At 46.1% G+C, this 19,717-nt stretch overlaps 1 protein-coding gene across 1 annotated transcript in view; it reads right to left on the bottom strand.

The window, feature by feature from the left end:
• Positions 1-502: 502 nt before the first annotated feature.
• Positions 503-19,717, bottom strand: part of DDX56 (DEAD-box helicase 56) — a 127,293-nt gene continuing 108,078 nt past the window's right edge. The window contains exons 12-14 of the mRNA XM_085636089.1: positions 5,588-5,693; positions 3,962-4,059; positions 503-1,611 (exon numbers count right to left, since the gene is read on the bottom strand). Coding sequence (XP_085492215.1) covers positions 1,528-1,611; positions 3,962-4,059; positions 5,588-5,693 — 288 coding nt within the window. The 3' untranslated portion in view covers positions 503-1,527. The remainder of the gene's footprint in view (positions 1,612-3,961; positions 4,060-5,587; positions 5,694-19,717) is intronic.

Below are 19,717 nucleotides of genomic sequence, written 5' to 3'. Positions count from 1 at the left end.
TGGCAATACCATATACAGAGCCAGCTTCCTACACCTACACAGGCCCCAATACAAAAGTTCTCAATTCAACCTCCTCGCAAACATATTCAAGGTACTACACAACTCAGGCCCACCTACCTTAACAGTCATCTCCTTCCACCAACCAACACACACCTCCGCAGGGCTCCTACTCGCACACATTACATGCATATACAGAACCAGATCAGGACGACGGGCGTACGCTTACGTCGCACCTAAAGCGTGGAACGACCTCCTGCTCCACATCAGTCTCCTCTCTTCTTGAATTCCTTAAGAAGCTGAAGACCTGCCTTTTCAATTAACCAACCTACCATAGTCAGGGTTTGGGGCACACACCGGCTCAACGCCAGGATACCCTCGCTGGTGATAGCGTGCTTAACAAATACACACAACAGCGGGAGCCAGAAACAAAAGGTTAAGGGCACTCGCTAGTAAGTCCTTCTCATCCTGGTTATGTGCAAAAATGGTAAAGGAGAGATGCAGGTACATCAAGCAAGTTTATTAATCAGTACAGCAAGAACTAACTCAAGCCCAGCTCCTTAAGCAATCACTCAAACTGTCGGTCATTGTATAACCTACACTTCGTTAAACTGGAATAACAGACTCTTCTGAGGCACGCTTCATGAAATACCACATGTCCCTTTTAAAAAGAAAAACCTGTCCAGTAATGCAATAATTTAGCTAATCACTCTAAACAATCTATCACACGGAATAAAACTCTCACCCTACCCCAATACTGGACCGATCTGCTTTCATTTTTAAGTTCTCTCGTCGCTGCTCTATTTCTAATTGTTTTTTAAGCCATCTGGTTAGCAATGGGTGCAATTCAAATTAAGTAATTAAAACTATTCAAAAATCTTTTCTGGTCCAGTTAAATTGCTTATTGCAGTTTCTAATTTATAAATGTCTTCAGGATATAAGCAACGTGATGCTGTTTTTCTGGTAGAGAGCTTGATCTTTGAAATATGTGATTCCAGGATCTCGCGGATGTACAGTCAAAGTCTGTGTTTGTGAATATTAATTCGGATCCCAAGACAGAAGTGAAAACACACACACACAAACACTCTGCAATTGAAAAAAGCTGCAACATGTATTCAAGGATATATTTGGGTATACGTTTATGATTGAAGAGCAGAGTAGCAACTTGTAATTCACGCGAGTGACCAAATGAAACAACTTTACATAGCCAGGTAGGAAGTATTAAAAAAGCACATGAAAAATAATGTTATTATTCATATTTCCCTGGGAAGGCACCAATGAGACAATCTCAATGTGAGACAGTGTGCAAGTCTGAAGAGATCTCGTGCATGGTGTTTCTTCACAAGCTTGTCCTGCAACTGAGTCCTGAGTGTTCTCAAGCTCTGAGTCCAGGGAGGCACTCCCACAAATAGCCCAGACAGGCTGCTGTAGGGGCATTATCGCAGAAAAGGATATTCTGCAGGTTTCCGAGATCTTGTCCATCAGTGTACAAAATGTTTGGCTGCTGGTGTATCCACCCCCACCCAATCTTCAGGACTGCTCTGCTCGCTTTGGTTTCTGCTGGCCTCTTTTTATGTACTTGAAGCTGCGTAGGGGGTTCTGCTTTGTATAGGGCTGAAAAGAGAAATAACATACAAATATTAATGCAGGTTTTATGGTCGCCCGCCACGCCCATCTGCAGAACTCAATCAGTTCCAAGCCTCAGCTAAAAAGGAATGTTTCCTGGGCCCCCTCCACTATGGAGGGCCATCGGATTTTATTATAATTATACCCAAATACAAGGCAGCTACATTCATAAGTAAGAAGGCCACATGTTTGCAAATTTGTATTGAAATTCTTTTTTTTTTTAATCACTTCCCTATAAAAGAACTTCTGTACAGCAGCGATTAAGAGATTCTTTTCCAACACTTTAGAGACTCCAAACGTCCACAGGCAGTGCCTGCGGCACCACCGCAGGCAAAAGGAACAAAATAAAGGATTGTAAACAAATACCCCTTTTCTGCTCAAAATACAACCGTGCTCCAGACCAACAGAAACAAGCGGCTATACGGGATTCTAGCTAAAGCCATTCCAAGAAATCTGTTTTCAATGTGGATGGTGCCTTGTGGATTCACTCTCCCAGCTTGGCACCCGCAACGAAAGGCAACTATGTGGGATGTGAATTTAAATCTAAATACATACCGACGCATGTACGTGTTGGCCCCAGTCCACCTATCCCAATACCCCAGATGCTTGTGTCCTAGCTACCCAGAAGCATGCTCGTTTTGAAATTAATAATTTCTACCCATTTGCAATAGGTCTGCAAAATCCAGCGAAGAACAATAAATGCTGGGTTGCATTTTCAGTACAGATGTATCTGGGTGAGGTGGGTTGTGTTTCCAGTGGGTCACCCACAAAAACACATCACTTTTTTCTGCACTTATGTTTAGATATTGTAGAATCATTTTTATGAGAAAGCAATCATAAGGCACCAGGTTATGCGATGTTGTTGATCACCATTTAAAAGCTGAGCATGACAACCTACCACTGAGCCAGTATCCCTTTTTCAACCCTACTGCAAGGGGCTTCCTACAACACCCTGGGACAAAACCTTGATGTTGGAGCCTGGATCTTTTGAGGAGAGTGTGGGAGCAGGAAGTGTTCGAGCAGTTTGGGATTCCTCGCTGAGATCTTTGACGGGAATAGGACACGTTACAACGTGTACGGATACCATGCGTGTCATTGCAATGCGCGTAGTCATTCACCACGACCTACCATTACAACGCATACTTTTAACATGAATATGCCTTTACCACACACGCCATTACAACGCAAAGGCATGCGTGGTAAAGGTATACTCTTGGTAAAAGTGTCTAAGGTAAGTTACACTACCCTGCCTTACCCTAAACCCAAATTTAGTAGCCCTGCACAACCCCCTCCCGAACCCCAATCCTTTCCCTACCATAAACCCTAAATCACTACCCCTGCATGACCCCCCCCAACCCTTTCCTTACCCTAAAACACCACCCCTGCACGACCCTACCCCAACCCCCAGTACTCTCCCTACCCTAAAACACTACCCTTCACGATCCTCCTCCGACCTCCAGTCCTCCCCTTACACTAAAGCACTACCCTGCATAACCCCAACCCTACCCTAAACCCTACAAAATTACCCCTGCACAACCCTACCCTGCCTCACTGTCCTCTCCTTACACTAAAAAACTACCCTGCACGACCCCCCTGACCCCTAAAACACTACCCCATGCACGACCTCCCCGACCCCCACTGATCTCCCTACCCCAAAACACTACCCTGCACGACCTTCCCCCGACCCCCTGTCCTCTCCCTACCCTAACACACTACCCTGCACGACCCCTCCGATACCCTAAAACAGTACCCTGCACGACACACACCCCCTACCCCCTGAACCCCTTTTACCCTAAAAAAGTAACCCCCTCCCCAGGTCCAATCCCCCTTACCTCTCTCTCCTCGTGGTTCCCTCTGGTCATCTGAGGGGAAGAGCCCGTTTCCTCACAACGAGGTGGATCGCCTAGATTTGTCTTTTTTACAAGGCATGTGCTTTTACCACACATACCTTTACAACGAAATTCGTTGTAAAGGCATGGGTGGTAAAAGCACATACGTTGTAAAAACATGTGTAGTATTGACTACGCGTTGGTACAACGCATGCGTGGTAACACTTGCGTTGTAATGGTATGCAGAGAGAATCACTTCAGGACTCATTTCATTGTTGGGAGGAACACGAAACAAGAATTTCTTACAAGGTCTCTTCTATGAGCGAAGCAGGGGTTTGGGTTCCAGGGTCCAATGAAGTACTTGTTACCTTTTTGGCATGACAAACAATTAACCCCACCTAGATATCACAAGAGTTACCCTTAAGAAACAAGAGCAGCTGCTGCTATGGATGGCTCGGGCAGTGGAATGGCGGCAGATCTTTCCCAGTCGCACCAAACCAGAGACCCACCTTGAAGTTCTTCTTGAAGTCACTTTTGGTGGCCCCTTGCTTCCTCCGCCTTTTCTTCTGGATCATTGGACAGGCAATGCCACGCAGCGTTGGTGGAACTAGCAGAACAATGAGAAAACAGTTAACAGAATTCATCTTCACACCGACTACCAGAAGCAAAGTGTTTTGGCTCTTTGTGTGCCGTTTGACAGGTCTCCTACCATTTCCTGGTAGTGGGACTGGAGACCATTCAGCAGTGGTAATCTGGGCGAGTGCCTTTGGATATTAGCGCTTGTTCTTACAAACGTCCCTCTTATCACATCGGCTGTGAACCCACGTTAACTAGGTTAGGGGACCATGCTATTAGTCATTAGCCGAACGAAAGAAGGATGTTTGTAAGTGAAAGAGAGCGAAAAAAGACAGTGCAAGTCAGGACCAAGGTATTTTTATTTGTAATCAAGCTGTGCTCCATTTTAAACCTGCTGTACTGAACTCGAACTTGAGGTACAGACAGAGTTTATTCCAAGCTTGAAACAGTTTTTCCTCAAAATACAACTCGGCCAAATGGAGCTTGGTCAATGGATGAAGTTTCCTGGGTGCAATATTTAGAGAATCCTTATGAAGACTTCCTTGGGCCTGCTTCAATGACCCTCCACCCCCTCACCCCTTCCCAACACAAGAGTAAGCTTCTGGAAAGCCAGAATTCATCAATATATGATTTTTATAACTACTGTATTGTAGGAAATAATACACATAGCTATAAGCACCACAGAAGAGTGCAGTGCTGGTGTCCATAAGGAATTGAAAGAAAATATCCTTAATTCTAGCAAGGTACATCTTAAGGACTTTTGGTGTATTAGCAATGTAAAAAATCAGACATAAAATTGTTTTTGTGATTAAGGTTAAAATTAGTAAGAAAGGCTAGTACTAGTGGTGGTGGTAAAAGCAGTAGTCTGCCACCACAGCTAATTGATCAGTAATAACCTTAAGGATGCTCCAGCATGAACACTAAAGAGACACAAAAGCCAGATGAGATCTTCAGTGCATCAACTTTCAGAATTCCAAGTTTCCACAACTGCAATCCTAGGTGCATAAGTGAATTGGCTACACCTGCTGCGCTTTAAAAATTATTGGTTTCAACTGACAGCTTAACCTCATATGTGGTGGTAGTCTGTGCCTTTATGTATCCTAATTCAGTTGTACAAATGTGTCCGAGAACTTGCGTCTATGACCCTAGTAAAGGAAGGATCCAACTTCCCTGATCAGGTCTTTATTTACAGACAACCGTATTGCAATTATAAAAGAAAATATAACTATGGAGAGTGGTGACAGCACACAGTACTCAAGTTGCCCGACAGATGACATACTGCTGCAGGCATTACATTCACAGTTCCCGTTGCTTGTATCCCGAACTACTTTACTTAATGTTACTAAACTGCAATCCCTTCTACGGAATACTGACCGTTAAGGGGGTGGGGGCAAGGAGAAGGGGGTGGGTGCAAGGAGGGGGGTGGGCAACGACACAATATGGTACAGAACCTACAGATGAAACAGTGTACTCTACACAATAATTAGGGAATCAGAATAAAGAAAGCCAAAAACATTTTGTATAGTTTGCCCGAATGGGACATGACCTAAAATACATACTTAAATAATCTGGGACGTTCTTCAGATGAGGTTTCACGAGAGCAGGATGGAGCGGTTGGTCGTGACGCAGCAGCTGAAAATCTCGAGGGTTATCTTCAAAGTAAGTCTACAAACAGGAAAAAGGGAAGAATAGCGAGATAAAATAAGAACCACAAACTGAATGCAACCATGGCATATCCTGATAATCAAAGGCCTCTTTTAGAAGTAACCTTATACTTTCGGGAGTGTCTCGGGTGCTTCAAAAGGAACTTTATTGCTAACTAGGCTCGAAAATATGCCCAACCCCCACCAGAAAGACTCCAAATAGCACATTCAGATGAATGGTGACAAACGTAGTTGCTGATGCGCAAGTGGAAAATACTGCAGAAGTGTGTTCTTTAAATCTGGCTTTCTTGTCCAGACTAAAACCTCAATTCAAAATTCAGACAGCAAGATAGAAACAAGAAAGTAATACTGGCAAGTTAGGTGTTTTGAGCAGTGCCAGGTGGTGTTGGAGGGAGAGGTTAATAGGAGAAGATGCAGAGGTGTTATAGGAGAATTTGAGCCCACCAGTCACGCTTCCCATTGCCAGACACCAAAATTGTTTTTTTTTAGTTTAATTTTTTTAATTAATCGATACTGTAGGAATCACCATCTTTTGTTTGGTGTACCCGCAGATCTTTGCCTGGATGTTTCAACGCAATAGAACTAAGGCACTTTACCACTGGCTGACAGGGGTAAGGTGCATAGTGCTCCCCGTTTAACAACACTCAATTTGGTATTCACCTGATTGGCATATTTAAATTACCTATACGTTCAAAGTTTATGATACAATATGTACACAGGGCCTGGAAATTAACTTCAACTAGTGGACTACAGCCCCTCATTTGGGTACACTATATAGAAAGCCAGCTTCCTATAGTACTGCTTTGTGCAGTGGAAAAAATAAAAGTTACTTTCCTGTAACTACAGTTCTCCAGCATTCGTAAGTCATAATTTCATATGCTTGAATCATCATTTCATGTTGCTAGGCTGGGAATCCAAAGTATTACAACATAACAAAAAAAAGAGTGTTAATGTGCCATGAAAAGACACTTTTGATCCTATCAATGAGTGTCTGACGTGGTAAAGAAAGAATTTGCCTTGACTCATGGGGACCAGAAACAACTCACAGCAAAGTACATCTGAAACCAAGCCAAACATTTTACCGATTTTTCTTCCAGTAAATCAGTATGGAGAAAAATTGAGCAGAGCCCTGCTCAAGCATTCCACCACACTGTGAACATCTTAACTATGGTAACCTCAAGGGCGAGCGGAAGACTCAAAACAAGCACCACACCGCCAGTTGTTTGGGCAATTTCAAATATGCTACTAAACAAATATTTGCCTATTAGCACATTAATATAGTTAACTGCTGTTAAATTAATGGAATTCCTAGCCTGACAGTGGAAGAGTGGTCAAGCATGTAAAACTAAGATCCAGTGCTGAAAATGACAGATGAATTTCCACTCTGCATAATGCAACTGTTCCCATTCGGCTAACCTTCCTATAAATATGGGCTTTCATAGGCTGGGGTATGGTGGTGGCTGGTAACTCCTGTATCCCAGAATTCATGCCCTCATGCAATCTTGCACCATAAGCCATCTGATGCATTAAGCAATTTATGTTTAATCCACCTTTGTGAAAAGACCCTTACTAGAAGTACCCATTTTGACCTCAAAAGCTTGCTAGACCCTCTAACATCGTACAGTTCACGGTTACATTGACAAACGTATTAGTATGGGACCAGGCATCCATTCACTATAGCTTAACCAGCTTTCCTTCCCTCTTCAAGCCTTTATCTGGCAACCCAGAATTTTTTGCCGGAATGGACAGACACATTCTGACACTGATGTGAAGCAGGATGCATCAAGATCAGCAACCGCTTTGACAACCGACATACTCTGTTGAGGCACTGGGGCACACCTAATGGCATCAAGGAAGCAGCCACCTGGTAGCTGACCCAGTTTGAGATGCTACTCCCAAATGATTCACATCTGGTCTCCAAGATATGTAAACCTAGACAGAAAAGGCCTCATCAGAACAAATGAGAGTGTGAACTGGGCTCACATACACGGACAAACAGTGGGAAACTAGAACATAAAACACTTTCTGGGGAAGCATGCACTCAGGAACAGAAAATTGTAAACAAAATATTGCTCAGGTCCAACAAATGCTGGAGGGGAATAAATCTCATGTGGCCTTGTTTATAATATACTCATTGGCAGGAGGAAGTTATGAGATGTACAAGCCCATTCTTAAAGCTACTGAACCAAAAAAACCTCCAGACATATTAGATGCCAGAAGTGAAGTGGTGACATATAACACATAGTACTTCAATAGTCAATATTCTTGTGCTATGCGCTAAACAGACAACCTGGCCAGATTCGATACAGCCATTATTAGACACAAACAGGTTTGTGTTGAGTATGGAGAAGATAACTTATCCATGAGAGGGGCAGAAATGTCCTTTGCTTTTGCATTGTGCTCACTGCTGCACAGATTTCAGGGAACTCACCTGCGCATGCAACCTTAAGTCAATGCAAAAAACTTAAGACGATCCAACTATGAAGAAACTGAAAAGAATATCTTAGAGACCCAGCAAAGTCAACAAAACTGGAAGAGCCAAGCAAACAGTCCCTTTATGCCTTTAAAAAAAAAAAAAAAAAAAAAACCAAGAAAATATTATTAAAACCTAAATTGGACTGTGAATTTGTATATTTGGAGTGTTTATTTAGCGTATTTTAGTGGCATGTTAAAAACCCAAAACACATACAATGGATTGGCTTGAGTTACAGGGCTGATCTTAAAGGCTTTTTCCAGGGACCTTTAACCTGGTGTCAGTTTTAAGAATGTGCTATTCTAGAGCTCATCTAGAGGGAGCATGATCACAAATTTAGTTAAAAAATGAAAACAAAGTATTCACTTCCTTTTAACATGGCTGAAGATTGACTGACTGTCTTTTAGCTGCTTATGAAATTTATACTTTACTAATGATTGGAACTGTAACATCTTGTTAACTAGAATGCAAAGTTTTGGACATCGACCACATGCATGGTGTGATTAACTCAAGAAGATGGTGATGTGTGCTACACACTTCAGATGGCAGATTTGGTTTCTTTGGGCCTTGTGAAGTAACTGAGATACTGAATGTTACTTCTTCACAAGTGAGGTGGTAAACTATCATACAACTGTAGAAAGGTTTCTAGCTGCAAAAATGTTCTTACAGTTAACAAAATGTGTCCTTTTGCACAGTAAATCTGTTCTAGATTCACACGCTGTGCATCAACTGCAGAGCAGTATCAATCTATAATGATTAGTTGGGAGTGTGAGTTCTAGCAAAATGATTATTGAAACTAGACTACCTCAGTGTAGCTTATTTTCCTGCATGAATATTAGCACTTCTGTTTAGTTTAGTGAATGGAAGACTATGCTGTTTGTTGAGGGAGGATCACGAAGCACAGGTGACCAGCCACATGCTTGCTCGAGGCGAACTATCAACTCTTGTCAGGATAGACAGAGGACGAGTTCCTTCAAAAGCAAGAAGGACCACAACCTCAAGGACATGCTGACCCGCTTAGCCAACAACCAGCCTAAGGAAGGCCCCCCTCTCACAGCAAAGCCAGGGTCCAGATGCTGACAAAGAGGTTGGGGGCTCCAACAACCAGTTCCTCGATCCTTTGTGGAATTACTTTTTGCCATGCTACGATTCGACCTGCAGATGGTGAAAATAGGACTTGATGCAAGAATTGAGGGATGCAAGGCAGGACCTAAACACCGTAGGTGAGAGAGTGGTTGCACTGGATGAATCAAAAACAGCTAGAGGAGATGTAGCAGAAACTCTTCTTTTTTTTTTTGTCCTCATTTCGCCATATAGTGTCTGCAAAACAAGCAAGAAGCCATCCTTCCAACCTGGGCACCCCAGACTTCTGCGACTGCATTGGCTTTAGGCCTAACCAGGCCAGCTTCTTCGTGCGAAGCTTGGTGTAATCATAGGACTGAGGGGCATTGAACCAGTCTCATTTCTGTACCCCATGATAAGAGCTGTGACCAGATGTTAAAAATTATTATCGCTCAAGTGTCCCTGGTCCAGACGGGCCATACCAAGTGAAGCACTCAGCCAGTTCTCATACAGTGGGGGCCGTGAGTCTTTCCACAATTTACAAATCTCCCTCCGGGCAATGAGAATCAAATACAATAACAAGCCTTTTTGAATAGCCAGCAGCGAGTGCAGAAACTCTTCAACAGGAGATAGTGTATCTTCGCAAGCAAGCTAGCTCTCCTGTCATGCTGAGTACCTAGAGAATCGTTCCCGAAGAGACATTTGATTAGAATCAGGGGGGTGCCAATAGGCATGGAGGGGTTGGACATTGAGGGATTCACAAGCCCTATTTCAGCAGATTCTGGGGACAGAGGAGCCTCCAAACATTCAGATTGACAGGGTCCACAGGGTGGTCAGCCCAAGTGGCAACAACTCAAGACCCCAAGAAATTTTGGCCTGTTTACACAACTTCAATATAAAAGAGCAGGTTCTCAGGTGGGCTCAAGACTTTAGCCCCATAACATTTCGAGGTCACAAGCTAGCGCTGTGTCAAGACCGCTCTCTAATAACAGCCGAGAAGCGGAAAGGACTCAAACCAGTCACCAACTAACTCAGACAAAGATACTACCTAAAGCTAGGGCCACCCATTTCATTTAATAGTCAAGTGGCAGTGGACATTTCAGCAGGTTTGTTTAACTGCGGAGGCAGAGTGAGTAATAGGACTCACATTAGAGGAAATGCAGGCTGCACCACAGTGTACGAAATAACTTTCTTCACTATGTCAACACACATGGCAGAGGGTCTCCGGTTCCACGGACAAAATACAACCCGATCCAGACACAGTGGTAGAAGAAAGACGGGCGGTGCCGGTCTGGCTGTCGGAAGAAACTACATACACAAAGAGTGCCAGGTAACCACCAGAAGAATGTCTGTTATCGTTATTCAGGAATGCCCTACAGGAATATTAAAAGATTTTGAAAAAAATCACCTCACCCACGATGTTTCCTGGCACGCTTCATAATGTCCAAAGAAACTAGCCACAAAGAAATGTGACAGCTGATGCCATGAGGGTGGCAGGATATGAGAAACCCATATCCGCTGCAGCCCTAGAGAAGCTCAGTAGGATAGAAGATAGTCAAGGCTATTGCAAGATTGAAGGCTCTCAAATGCTCAGCTCTGTTTGGCTACACGCCATACTTCTACAAAACATTCTGCCAGGTATTGACTCGATACGGACCAAACTCTACAACACTTTCGCAGACACCAGCACACAGACACCATCCATGTTGCAGACATCTATAGCAGTCATACCTAAATCTGGGAAAAGCAAACAGTGCAGCTCATATAGACCAACTTCCTCGATTAACACTGATGCTAAATTCCTCAGGAGTATCTTGGTAGCTAGATTGCATCCCTACATGTCTTATTTGATCTACCCAGAACCCACAGTCTTTATCAACAAATGGAAAAGAGCAGACAAGTCTAAACGTATGCTCCATATTATTGATAAAATACAGAGATCCCAGAAAGAAACCCAGCAACTGACAGTCGATGCTGAGAAAGCATTCAACATGGTGCACTGGCCTTACTGGACTCAGACCCGGCACACACTGGGATAGGTGGACGATTTATCAGTTGGATACTGTGCAAGTGTAGCTCTCCCAGGGTGGCAATGAGGGTAAACGTAGTCTCCCCAAGTCCTTTCTCATCCAGCGAGGAACCCATCAGTGGCGTCAATTATCTCCCCCTCTTTTCCCTCTTTACATGGAGCCGCTGGCAAAATACGTTGGAGACAACCTGCATATCACGGGGTGGGATTTGGCGTAGATACTCATGTGATCAGTCTTTATGCAGACGATGTACTGCTAGCCCTGTGTCCTTCAAAGCAGTCTGGTGGCGCTGGCAAGCGCCCCCAGCCCAATAAACTAAGTCCTATTGTTCTACCTTCCCCTGCTCGAGCTCAGCTCAGCAGCAGCAGGAGGCCAGAATTGTGTCTGGGGTCAGCAGCAGCACAAGCCTGCTGGTAGAACCTAGAAGGCTGTTACCGGGAGCACTGGGGGCTTCCCGGAAGAGCCCCCTGGTGCATGGAATCATACCTCCAACACAGATAACTGTGTTGGGGTAGGATTCCAACATGTTTGATACCAAACATGCCCACACACATAAGCAACTGATAAATCAAGGGTTCTACAAAGAAAAACAGAGTTTCCTATTGTGTAAGGACGCCTTATCGTGAACTGCTTCATCATCGGCGCCTATCCAAAGACAAACCTTTGGGTATACCTTTGAGGTATTTTTAAAGCTTCACTATTCTGGATCTCTGCTTATCCAGTTTTGTTTTATCTAAGAACTCCCATTCCACCTATGGTTGAGTCCGCCCAGGTACTACCATCTTACCAGAGTGTGGATAGGCGCCGATGATGAAGCATGTCACGATAAGTGAGTGAGGTGTCTACTCCAATATCTTTGGATATTCCAAACATTTAGGACAGAGCAGAGGCAATATCTAACATCCTGACACAATAGGAAACTATGTTTTCCTTGGTAGAACCCTTGATTTATCAGTTGCGTATGTGTGTGAGTATTGACAGCAGGAGAGTGCAACTCATCTGACCTTCTTTCGATCTCCGTAGTGATAATGACATGATACCAAACGTGCCCAGGTTCGGCACAGACCCTATATAGTTAGCCATCGCATAACGACGCATGGTCACTATAGGTTTCAAAATGGCTGACTGCACTTACAAAGCCTGGAGAATCAACTCCGGGGTTTGTAGGGGTGCCCTGCTCATGCAGGGCACCCTCACACTTATAACCTAGAACGCTGCCTTCAGGATTGTAAGGCCTATCTTATGAGTGACATAGGTTTTAAGTGCAGTGACCTCATATATAAGAAAATGTATATCTGTCGTAAGTGGTGCTAGCACCAACTTACACAGGCTGCCAAGGTAGGCCTGTAGTCACAGTTTGAGTGGTCCCTCATGGGTAGCACAATACATGCTGCAGCCCATGATGTGCTTATGCCCTTGGTACCTTAGTACTATCAACTAGGGAATTAGAAGGGTAAACCAGTAGCCAAATTGTGTTCTTTGGATACAGTAAAGTAAGGCCCGTTTAACATCTAGCGTGTGTAGAGCCCTTTCTGCAACAGTTTGAGGTTGCGAGAAAAATACCGGTAATTCTACCGATTGTTTTAGATGAAAAGGGGAAATGACTTTAGGTAGGAATTTTGGGTTGGTACGGAGAACAACCTTGTTCTGGTGCATTTGGAGAAAAGGTTCTTGTATGGTAAGTGCTTGTATCTCACGGACCCTTCTAAGGGAAGTGATGGCTACAAGAAAAGCTGTTTTCCATGTGAGAAATTGCAGTTCGCATTTATGCAAAGGTTCGAAGGGCGGTCCCATTAGCCTTGCGAGAACTACATTTACGTTCCACACAGGTGAGGTGGGTACTCTGGGGGGAATTATTCATTTGAGGCCTTCCATGAAGGCTTTAATGGCAGGCACTCTGAAAAGTGATAGGTGCTGTCTGTTTTGTTGGTAAGCGGCAATTGCTGCGAGGTGTAGCAGAATGGATGTATATGCTAGGTTACACCTTTGTAGATGGAGTAAGTAGCATATGATGTGTTGTACAGATGCGTCTAGAGGATTTATGGTGTTATGGCAATAAACAGCAAATCTTTTCCACTTGGCAGCGTAGCAGGCTCTAGTGGTAGGGCGTCTAGCTTCTCTGATGACGTTCATACAGTCAGGGGGAAGGTTAAGGTATCCAAATTCTAGGATCTCAGGAGCCAGATCGCAAGGTTGAGCTGAGCTGGGTCCGGGTGTCTGATCTCTCCATGGTTCTGGGTTAGGAGGCATGGCGAGAGGTGTAGCTTTTGGTGTGGTACTACCGAGTGTTCCAGCAGTGTGGTGTACCACGGCTGTCTGGCCCATGTTGGAGCTACTAGGATCAGTGTGAGGGAGTGCTGTTGTAGCTTTCGCACCACTAATGGAATTAGTGGGAGAGGTGGAAAGGCGTACGCAAATATGCCTGACTAGTTCATCCATATCGCATTGCCTTCGGACAATGGGTGTGGGTATCTGGTGGCGAAGCTTGGGCATTTTTTGTTTTTGTGGGTGGCGAAGAGGTCTATGTGCGGATGCCCCCAAATCTGAAAGAACGGGTGAAGAACCTGTGGGTGAAGTTCCCACTCGTGGATCTGCTGCGTCTGTCTGCTGAGCAGATCTGCCATGGTGTTTTGGACTCCTGGTACATGCTGGGCCAGGAGAAAGATTTTGTGTGGAATTGCCCATCTCCATATGCTCTGTGCTAGTTGAGAGAGCTGTGGAGAGTGTGTGCCGCCTTGTTTTTGAATGTAGTACATGGCCGTCATGTTGTCTGTGCGAATGAGGACTGCCTTGCCTTAAATCTGTATTTGAAAGTATTTTAGGGCTAGAAATATTGCCAGTAACTCCAGATGGTTGATATGGAGTGAATTTTTTTCCTGCGGCGTCCATGTGCCCTGCACTGTGAGATGTAATAGATGAGCTCCCCAGCCGGAGAGCGATGCGTTTGTTAGTATTATTTGTGGAACCGGGTCCAGGAACGGTCGACCTCTGGAAAGATTTGTGGTGTTCCACCACTGCAGAGAGCGATGGGTGCGACCGTCTACCAACACCAGATCTGTCAGTTGCCCCTGGGCCTGGTTCCATTGGCACGCTAAGCACTCTTGGAGTGGACGCATCTGGAGTCTTGCGTGAGGCACTATGAAAATGCAAGAGGCCATCATCCCTATCAGTTGCATAAACACTCTTGCTGGAAGGGAGTGTTGAGGTATGAATCTTTGACGCAAAGCCTGAATGCTTGCAATCCTGGCCGGATTGGGGTAGGCTATGGCTTTTGAGGTGTCTATGGTGACACCGAGGTATTGCTTTATGTGGGATGGTGTTAGCTGAGACTTTTGGTGGTTCACCGTGAAGCCTAGCTGGGGAAGTAGTTGGATTGTAGTGGCGGTGTGGTGTACACATTGGTTGTAGGACGTGGCTTTTATCAGCCAGTCGTCCAAATATGGGAAGACGTGAATGTGCTGTCTTCTGGGGTGTGCCGCGACTACCGCTAGGCACTTGGTGAATACCCTTGGTGCTGTTGTGACCCCGAATGGGAGCACCTTGAACTGGTAGTGTTGCCCGTCCACTACAAATCTGAGGTACTTTCTGTGAGCATGGTGTACCGGAATGTGAAATTATGCGTCTTTCAAGTCCAGTGTGGTGAGGAAGTCGTTCTGGGAGAGGAGCGGAAGTACCTGCTGAAGTGTTACCATGTGAAAATGGTCTGAGTGTATGTATGTGTTTAGGGGCCGGAGATCTAGAATAGGTCGTAGAGTCTCGTCCCTTTTTGGTATTAGAAAATATAGGGAGTAGACCCTTAAATTTTGCTGATTGACGGGAACTTGTTCTATTGCCTGTTTTTGTAGGAGGGAGATTACCTCCTGTTTTAATAATGTGGAATGTTCTTGTGACATTGGGCGTTGCCTGGGTGGAATGTTTGGGGGGGTAGATGTCAATTCTAGGCAGTACCCTGAGCGAATAATTTGGGTCACCCATTTGTCTGAGGTGATGGTCTCCCAGACCTGAAGGAAATTTTGTAGTCTGTCCCCGACCGGAGTGGGATGGTCCGGAGGGCGGCGGGGGGGGGGGGGGGGGGGGGGGGGGGGTCATTGGGTAGGCGGTGTGGCAGAGCGGGCGGTATTTGTTTTGCCTCTGCCTTTATTGTTATTGCCCCTATAGCCGCCTCTTTGATAACCCCTTGTGAAGGTGGACTGAGCAAGGGGATTTGTAGGAAGTGGACGCGCTATCTGAGGAGTAGCCTCTAGCCGTACCCCGAAAGGAAGAGCGGCGAAAGGAGCGCCTAGGAGGGTGTGACTGCAGGGCTCCCATAGATTTTGCCATATCCGTGTCCTTCGACGAATAGGTGTTCTTGGTTAAAGGGATGATTTAGGATGGAGGCCTGTACCTCAGGTTTGAAACCTGATTCTCTCAGCCAAGCATGGCGACGGAGGAGGACGCTAGTGTTAATGGCCCTGGAGGCTGTGTCTGCTGCATCTATGGCACAGCGTATGGAGGCGTTATAGTCTTACCCTCTTGAATTAATTTATTGGCCCTATTTTTGTATCTTTCTGGGAGGTGGTGCATTATAGTTTCTAATTCATCATAATGCGCCCTATCGTATCTGGCCAATAGCGCTTGAGTGTTGGCGATACGCCACATATTGGCTGCCTGTGAAGCAGTGCGCTTTCCCGACGCGTCTAGTAGCTTTGACTCCTGGTCAGGTGGTGGTGCTTCGCCTGACGCCTGGGAGTTTGACCTCTTCCGTGCAGTGGAAACCACTAGGGAATCTAGTGGCGTTGGCCCTTTGATATAGGCAGGATCTGTGGGGGCAGCTTTGTACTTTTTTTCTATGCGTGGGTTAATGACCCTAGCCCTGACTGGGTCCTTAAAAACCTCGGCACATGTTTTATCACCCCCTTGAGCATAGGTAGTATGGAGGTAGACCTATGTGCGGTATCAAAGGTGTCGAGGAGGAAATCCTCCTCCACTGGGTCAGTGTGTAGCTCTACCCCGTGATAATGTGCCGCCCTCTGAAGTAGGTGGTGGAAACCTAATGAGTCTTCCGGTGGAGATGGCCTGGAAGGGTATAGGTCATCTTGTGGGACGTCTGGAATATCTGGATTATTGTAGTTGTCCCTTGGGTCTGGGGATCCTGTAGGGGTGGGGTCTTGGAGCACATCCCCCTGGATCGTATTATGGGTCCCCCTGATCATCATCATCATCATCATCATCTGGGGACGGGGTCGGAGAGCGATGAGGTGGGGGTGGAGAAGGTGGAGGGGGCGGAGGTGGAGAGGGTGGAGGAGGTGGGGAAGGCATTCTGAAAGGGGAGGTAGCAGAGTCCTTCCTCTTTGGAGGTGGAGGCGGAGCCGGTTTGTCCAAATGTCTCTTTTTGGAAGAGAGTGCCAAATGTCCAGTTTTTGGATCCTTGGTAAGAGTCTTTTGCAAAGGATCCGGTGTAAACAGTTCCTGTGACAATGTTTGTTCCGTTGGCGCCAAAGGTTTCGGGGCAGATGACTTTTTAGGCTTGTCCGTGCCGTGCTTAGCACTGGGCTTGGGAACCTCCGTTTTCTTGGTGGGCGCCAAGGTGGGCTTCGGCTTGGAAGTGTCGGTGCCGAGGGCCTTATGGGGTTTGGTCGGTACCGAAGATGGCGTCGGCACGGAAAGGCTGGGTTTCGACACCGAGGGCCTCGGTGCGGAGCTCGGTGTCTAGGTAGAGGCCGGTTTCTTTTTCGGTGCCGAAGTGTGTTTCTCGGCACCGCTGGAGGGCTGGCTCGAGCCTGAGCCGCCTTCTTGAAAGGAGTTCTTTCCATCAGCCGGGACCAGAGATTGGGTAGGCCCGAAGGCCGCCGTCGAGGACTGGAATCGAAGATGTGTCGAAGAGAAGGTGATTGAGGAGATCTGGATCTGAACAATACCGCGATAAGCGAGGATTCCGCTACGATCGTCGAACTGGAAATGTTCGGAACCGGAGCACGAAGTATTACATCCGAGCCCGATGGCGGAAAAAAACAATCTGAGGATGGAGCCGAAGCCCATGCGCAATACGATCCAAGGGAGGAGTCACCGACCTCGTGACTTCCAAAGACTTTCCAAGAGGAAAAACAAACTGCAAACATCCGGGCCCAACACCAGATGGCGATCTATGCAAAAGCGTGTAATCTGCAGCTCATATGCCTCGAACAACATTTTTAGTCAACTATCCAGCCTCTTTGATTCCCTGTCTGGGGGTGCGTAAGGGAAGGCGCTCCGAGATGTAGAGGCTTGAACCACCAAGCTCTCGGAGGTAGAGTGGTTGGTGAGGAAAATCGCCCGCTGCAGGGTGATAGCAGCGGGTGATTGTCCTATTCACAGGAGCCTCTTTGAAAGGCTTGGACCAGGTTCCCAGCAGGACATCAGTCAAGGCCTTATTGAAAGGCAGGAGGGGTTCCAAGGAGGAGATACCTGGATGCAGGACCTCTGTCAAGATGTTAGTCTTAACTGAACCACAAGGGAGCTAAAGCTCCAAGACCTCAGCTGCCCTGAGCACCACCATAGCATATGAAGCTCCCTCCTTCATGGCCACGGTAGGGGTAGAAAGCAAACCAGAATCAGGAAAGGTGTCCAGACCACTGGCCTCACCCAATTCCTCGTACCAGTCCATTTCGTGCCATGGCTGGCCTTGTAAAGGGTCCAGTGACCCCTCCCAATGTTCCGCCATTCCTATCCCTTCAGAGTAAGGCTGAGGAACCAACCTAGGACCAAAAGGTTCTCTCGGTGCCTGAATTGGCGTCGATGGGCGCCGATCTAGCCCCGGGTGGTCGGGGATGAGAATGGGGCTGGAGCCACCGGTGGGTGCCATCAAGAGTCTCAGCGTGGGGCCCGGCGCCAGGGAAGGTCTCAGTGTCACTACCGGCATCGGTTCTGATCCATGTGTGTGTGTGTGTTGGTGGGTGTGGGAGTGGGGGGAGACAGGGAAGGGGTGTCATCGTCCAGGTCAAGATCCAGTCCAAAACGTGGGAAATTCAAAAGTAAGGAATCTGCAGCTAGATTTCTCAATCAGAAAGGGTTATCCACTAGGAACAGAGTTAAATCAACTAAAGTACTGGGACAGCTAAGTACCCAACTGGTTCCTATTATTTTTAATGAGACTAATGGAAACAGTTGGCCATGTTCCAATATGGAATTTCAATGGTGGACTTTTCTTTTAATGGCTGTATTGCAGGATAACTGACTGCTGCCAAGATTTTCGAGTGACAAGGTCATCAATTGCAATCAGTGGGGACACCAGAACCCCAGTGGGAACTGGTCTGTTTAAGATCGGGCTTGACTGCAGGACCAGATTGAATATGCTACTTACCAGTATGCATCTGTTCTTGGCATGTAGGGCTGCTGAAATTCATATCTGTGCATAGATCGCCGCCTAGTGTTGGGTCCGGATGATTGCACATTGTTGTCCTGGAAGAGTCTTCGAAGTATCCTGAGATGGGTGACTCCTCCCCTGGACTACAGTGCGCATGGGCATCCTCTCCATCCTCAGATTGTTTTTCGCCATTGTGGCAGTGATGGAGTAGATATAGAAAGTGATGACCATGCTATACAGTAATTCTGAGTGCTGCAGCCGCTACAGGCGCCGGGGAGGAGGGTGGGCGATATGAATGTCAGCAGCCCTACATGCCAAGAACAGATGCATACTGGTAAGTAGCATATTCAGTTTGAGACAATGTGGGCTGCTGAATTCATATCTGTGCATAGAATACACAGCAGTACCTCCTATTAGCGGCGGCTACCCGTGCCAGCTGCAGCAGTCTGAAAAAGAGTTTTGAGAACAGCCTGTCCTACAGCTGCCTGCTGTTTTGAGTGTACATCTACACAGTAGTGTTTTGTAAATGTATGTATAGTGGACCATGTGGCTGCTCTACATATTTCTTGTAAAGGAATGTTTCCCAGGAAAGCCATGGAGGCCCCTAACTTCCGTGTTGAGTGGGCTCGTGGTGGAATCGTTAATGTGCGTTTAGCTTTTTGATAGCAAATTTGGATACATTTAACGATCCATCTGGCTATACCTGCTTTGGAAATGGCGTTGCCTTTGTGTTGTGGAGAAAAGGCAACAAAGAGTTGTTTAGTCTTCCTAAAGTTTTTAGTTCTGTCAATATAGTACATGAGGGCCCTCTTTACATCTAGTGTGTGGAGCATCCTCTCAGCGACATTTTGTGGGTTTTGAAAGAAAACAGGCAGTTCGATGGTTTGGTTCATGTGGAACTGCGATATTACTTTAGGCATGAATTTGGGGTTGGTACGCAGTACGACCCGGTTTGCGTGAACTTGTATAAATGGCTCTTGAATGGTTAGTGCCTGGAGTTCACCAACTCTTCTTAAGGAAGTGATGGCAACCAGGAAAGCTACTTTCCAGGTAAGGAATTGAATCTCACAAGAATGGAGAGGTTCAAAGGGTGGACCCATTAGTCTGGTGAGGACCAAGTTGAGGTTCCACACCGGGGC

This window comes from Triturus cristatus, chromosome 11, assembly GCF_964204655.1.
Source record: "Triturus cristatus chromosome 11, aTriCri1.1, whole genome shotgun sequence".
In the NCBI taxonomy this organism is placed as follows: Eukaryota; Metazoa; Chordata; class Amphibia; order Caudata; family Salamandridae; genus Triturus; species Triturus cristatus.
The sequence above is the reverse complement of the archived record's forward strand: the minus strand, read 5'-3'. Positions and strand labels throughout refer to the sequence as shown.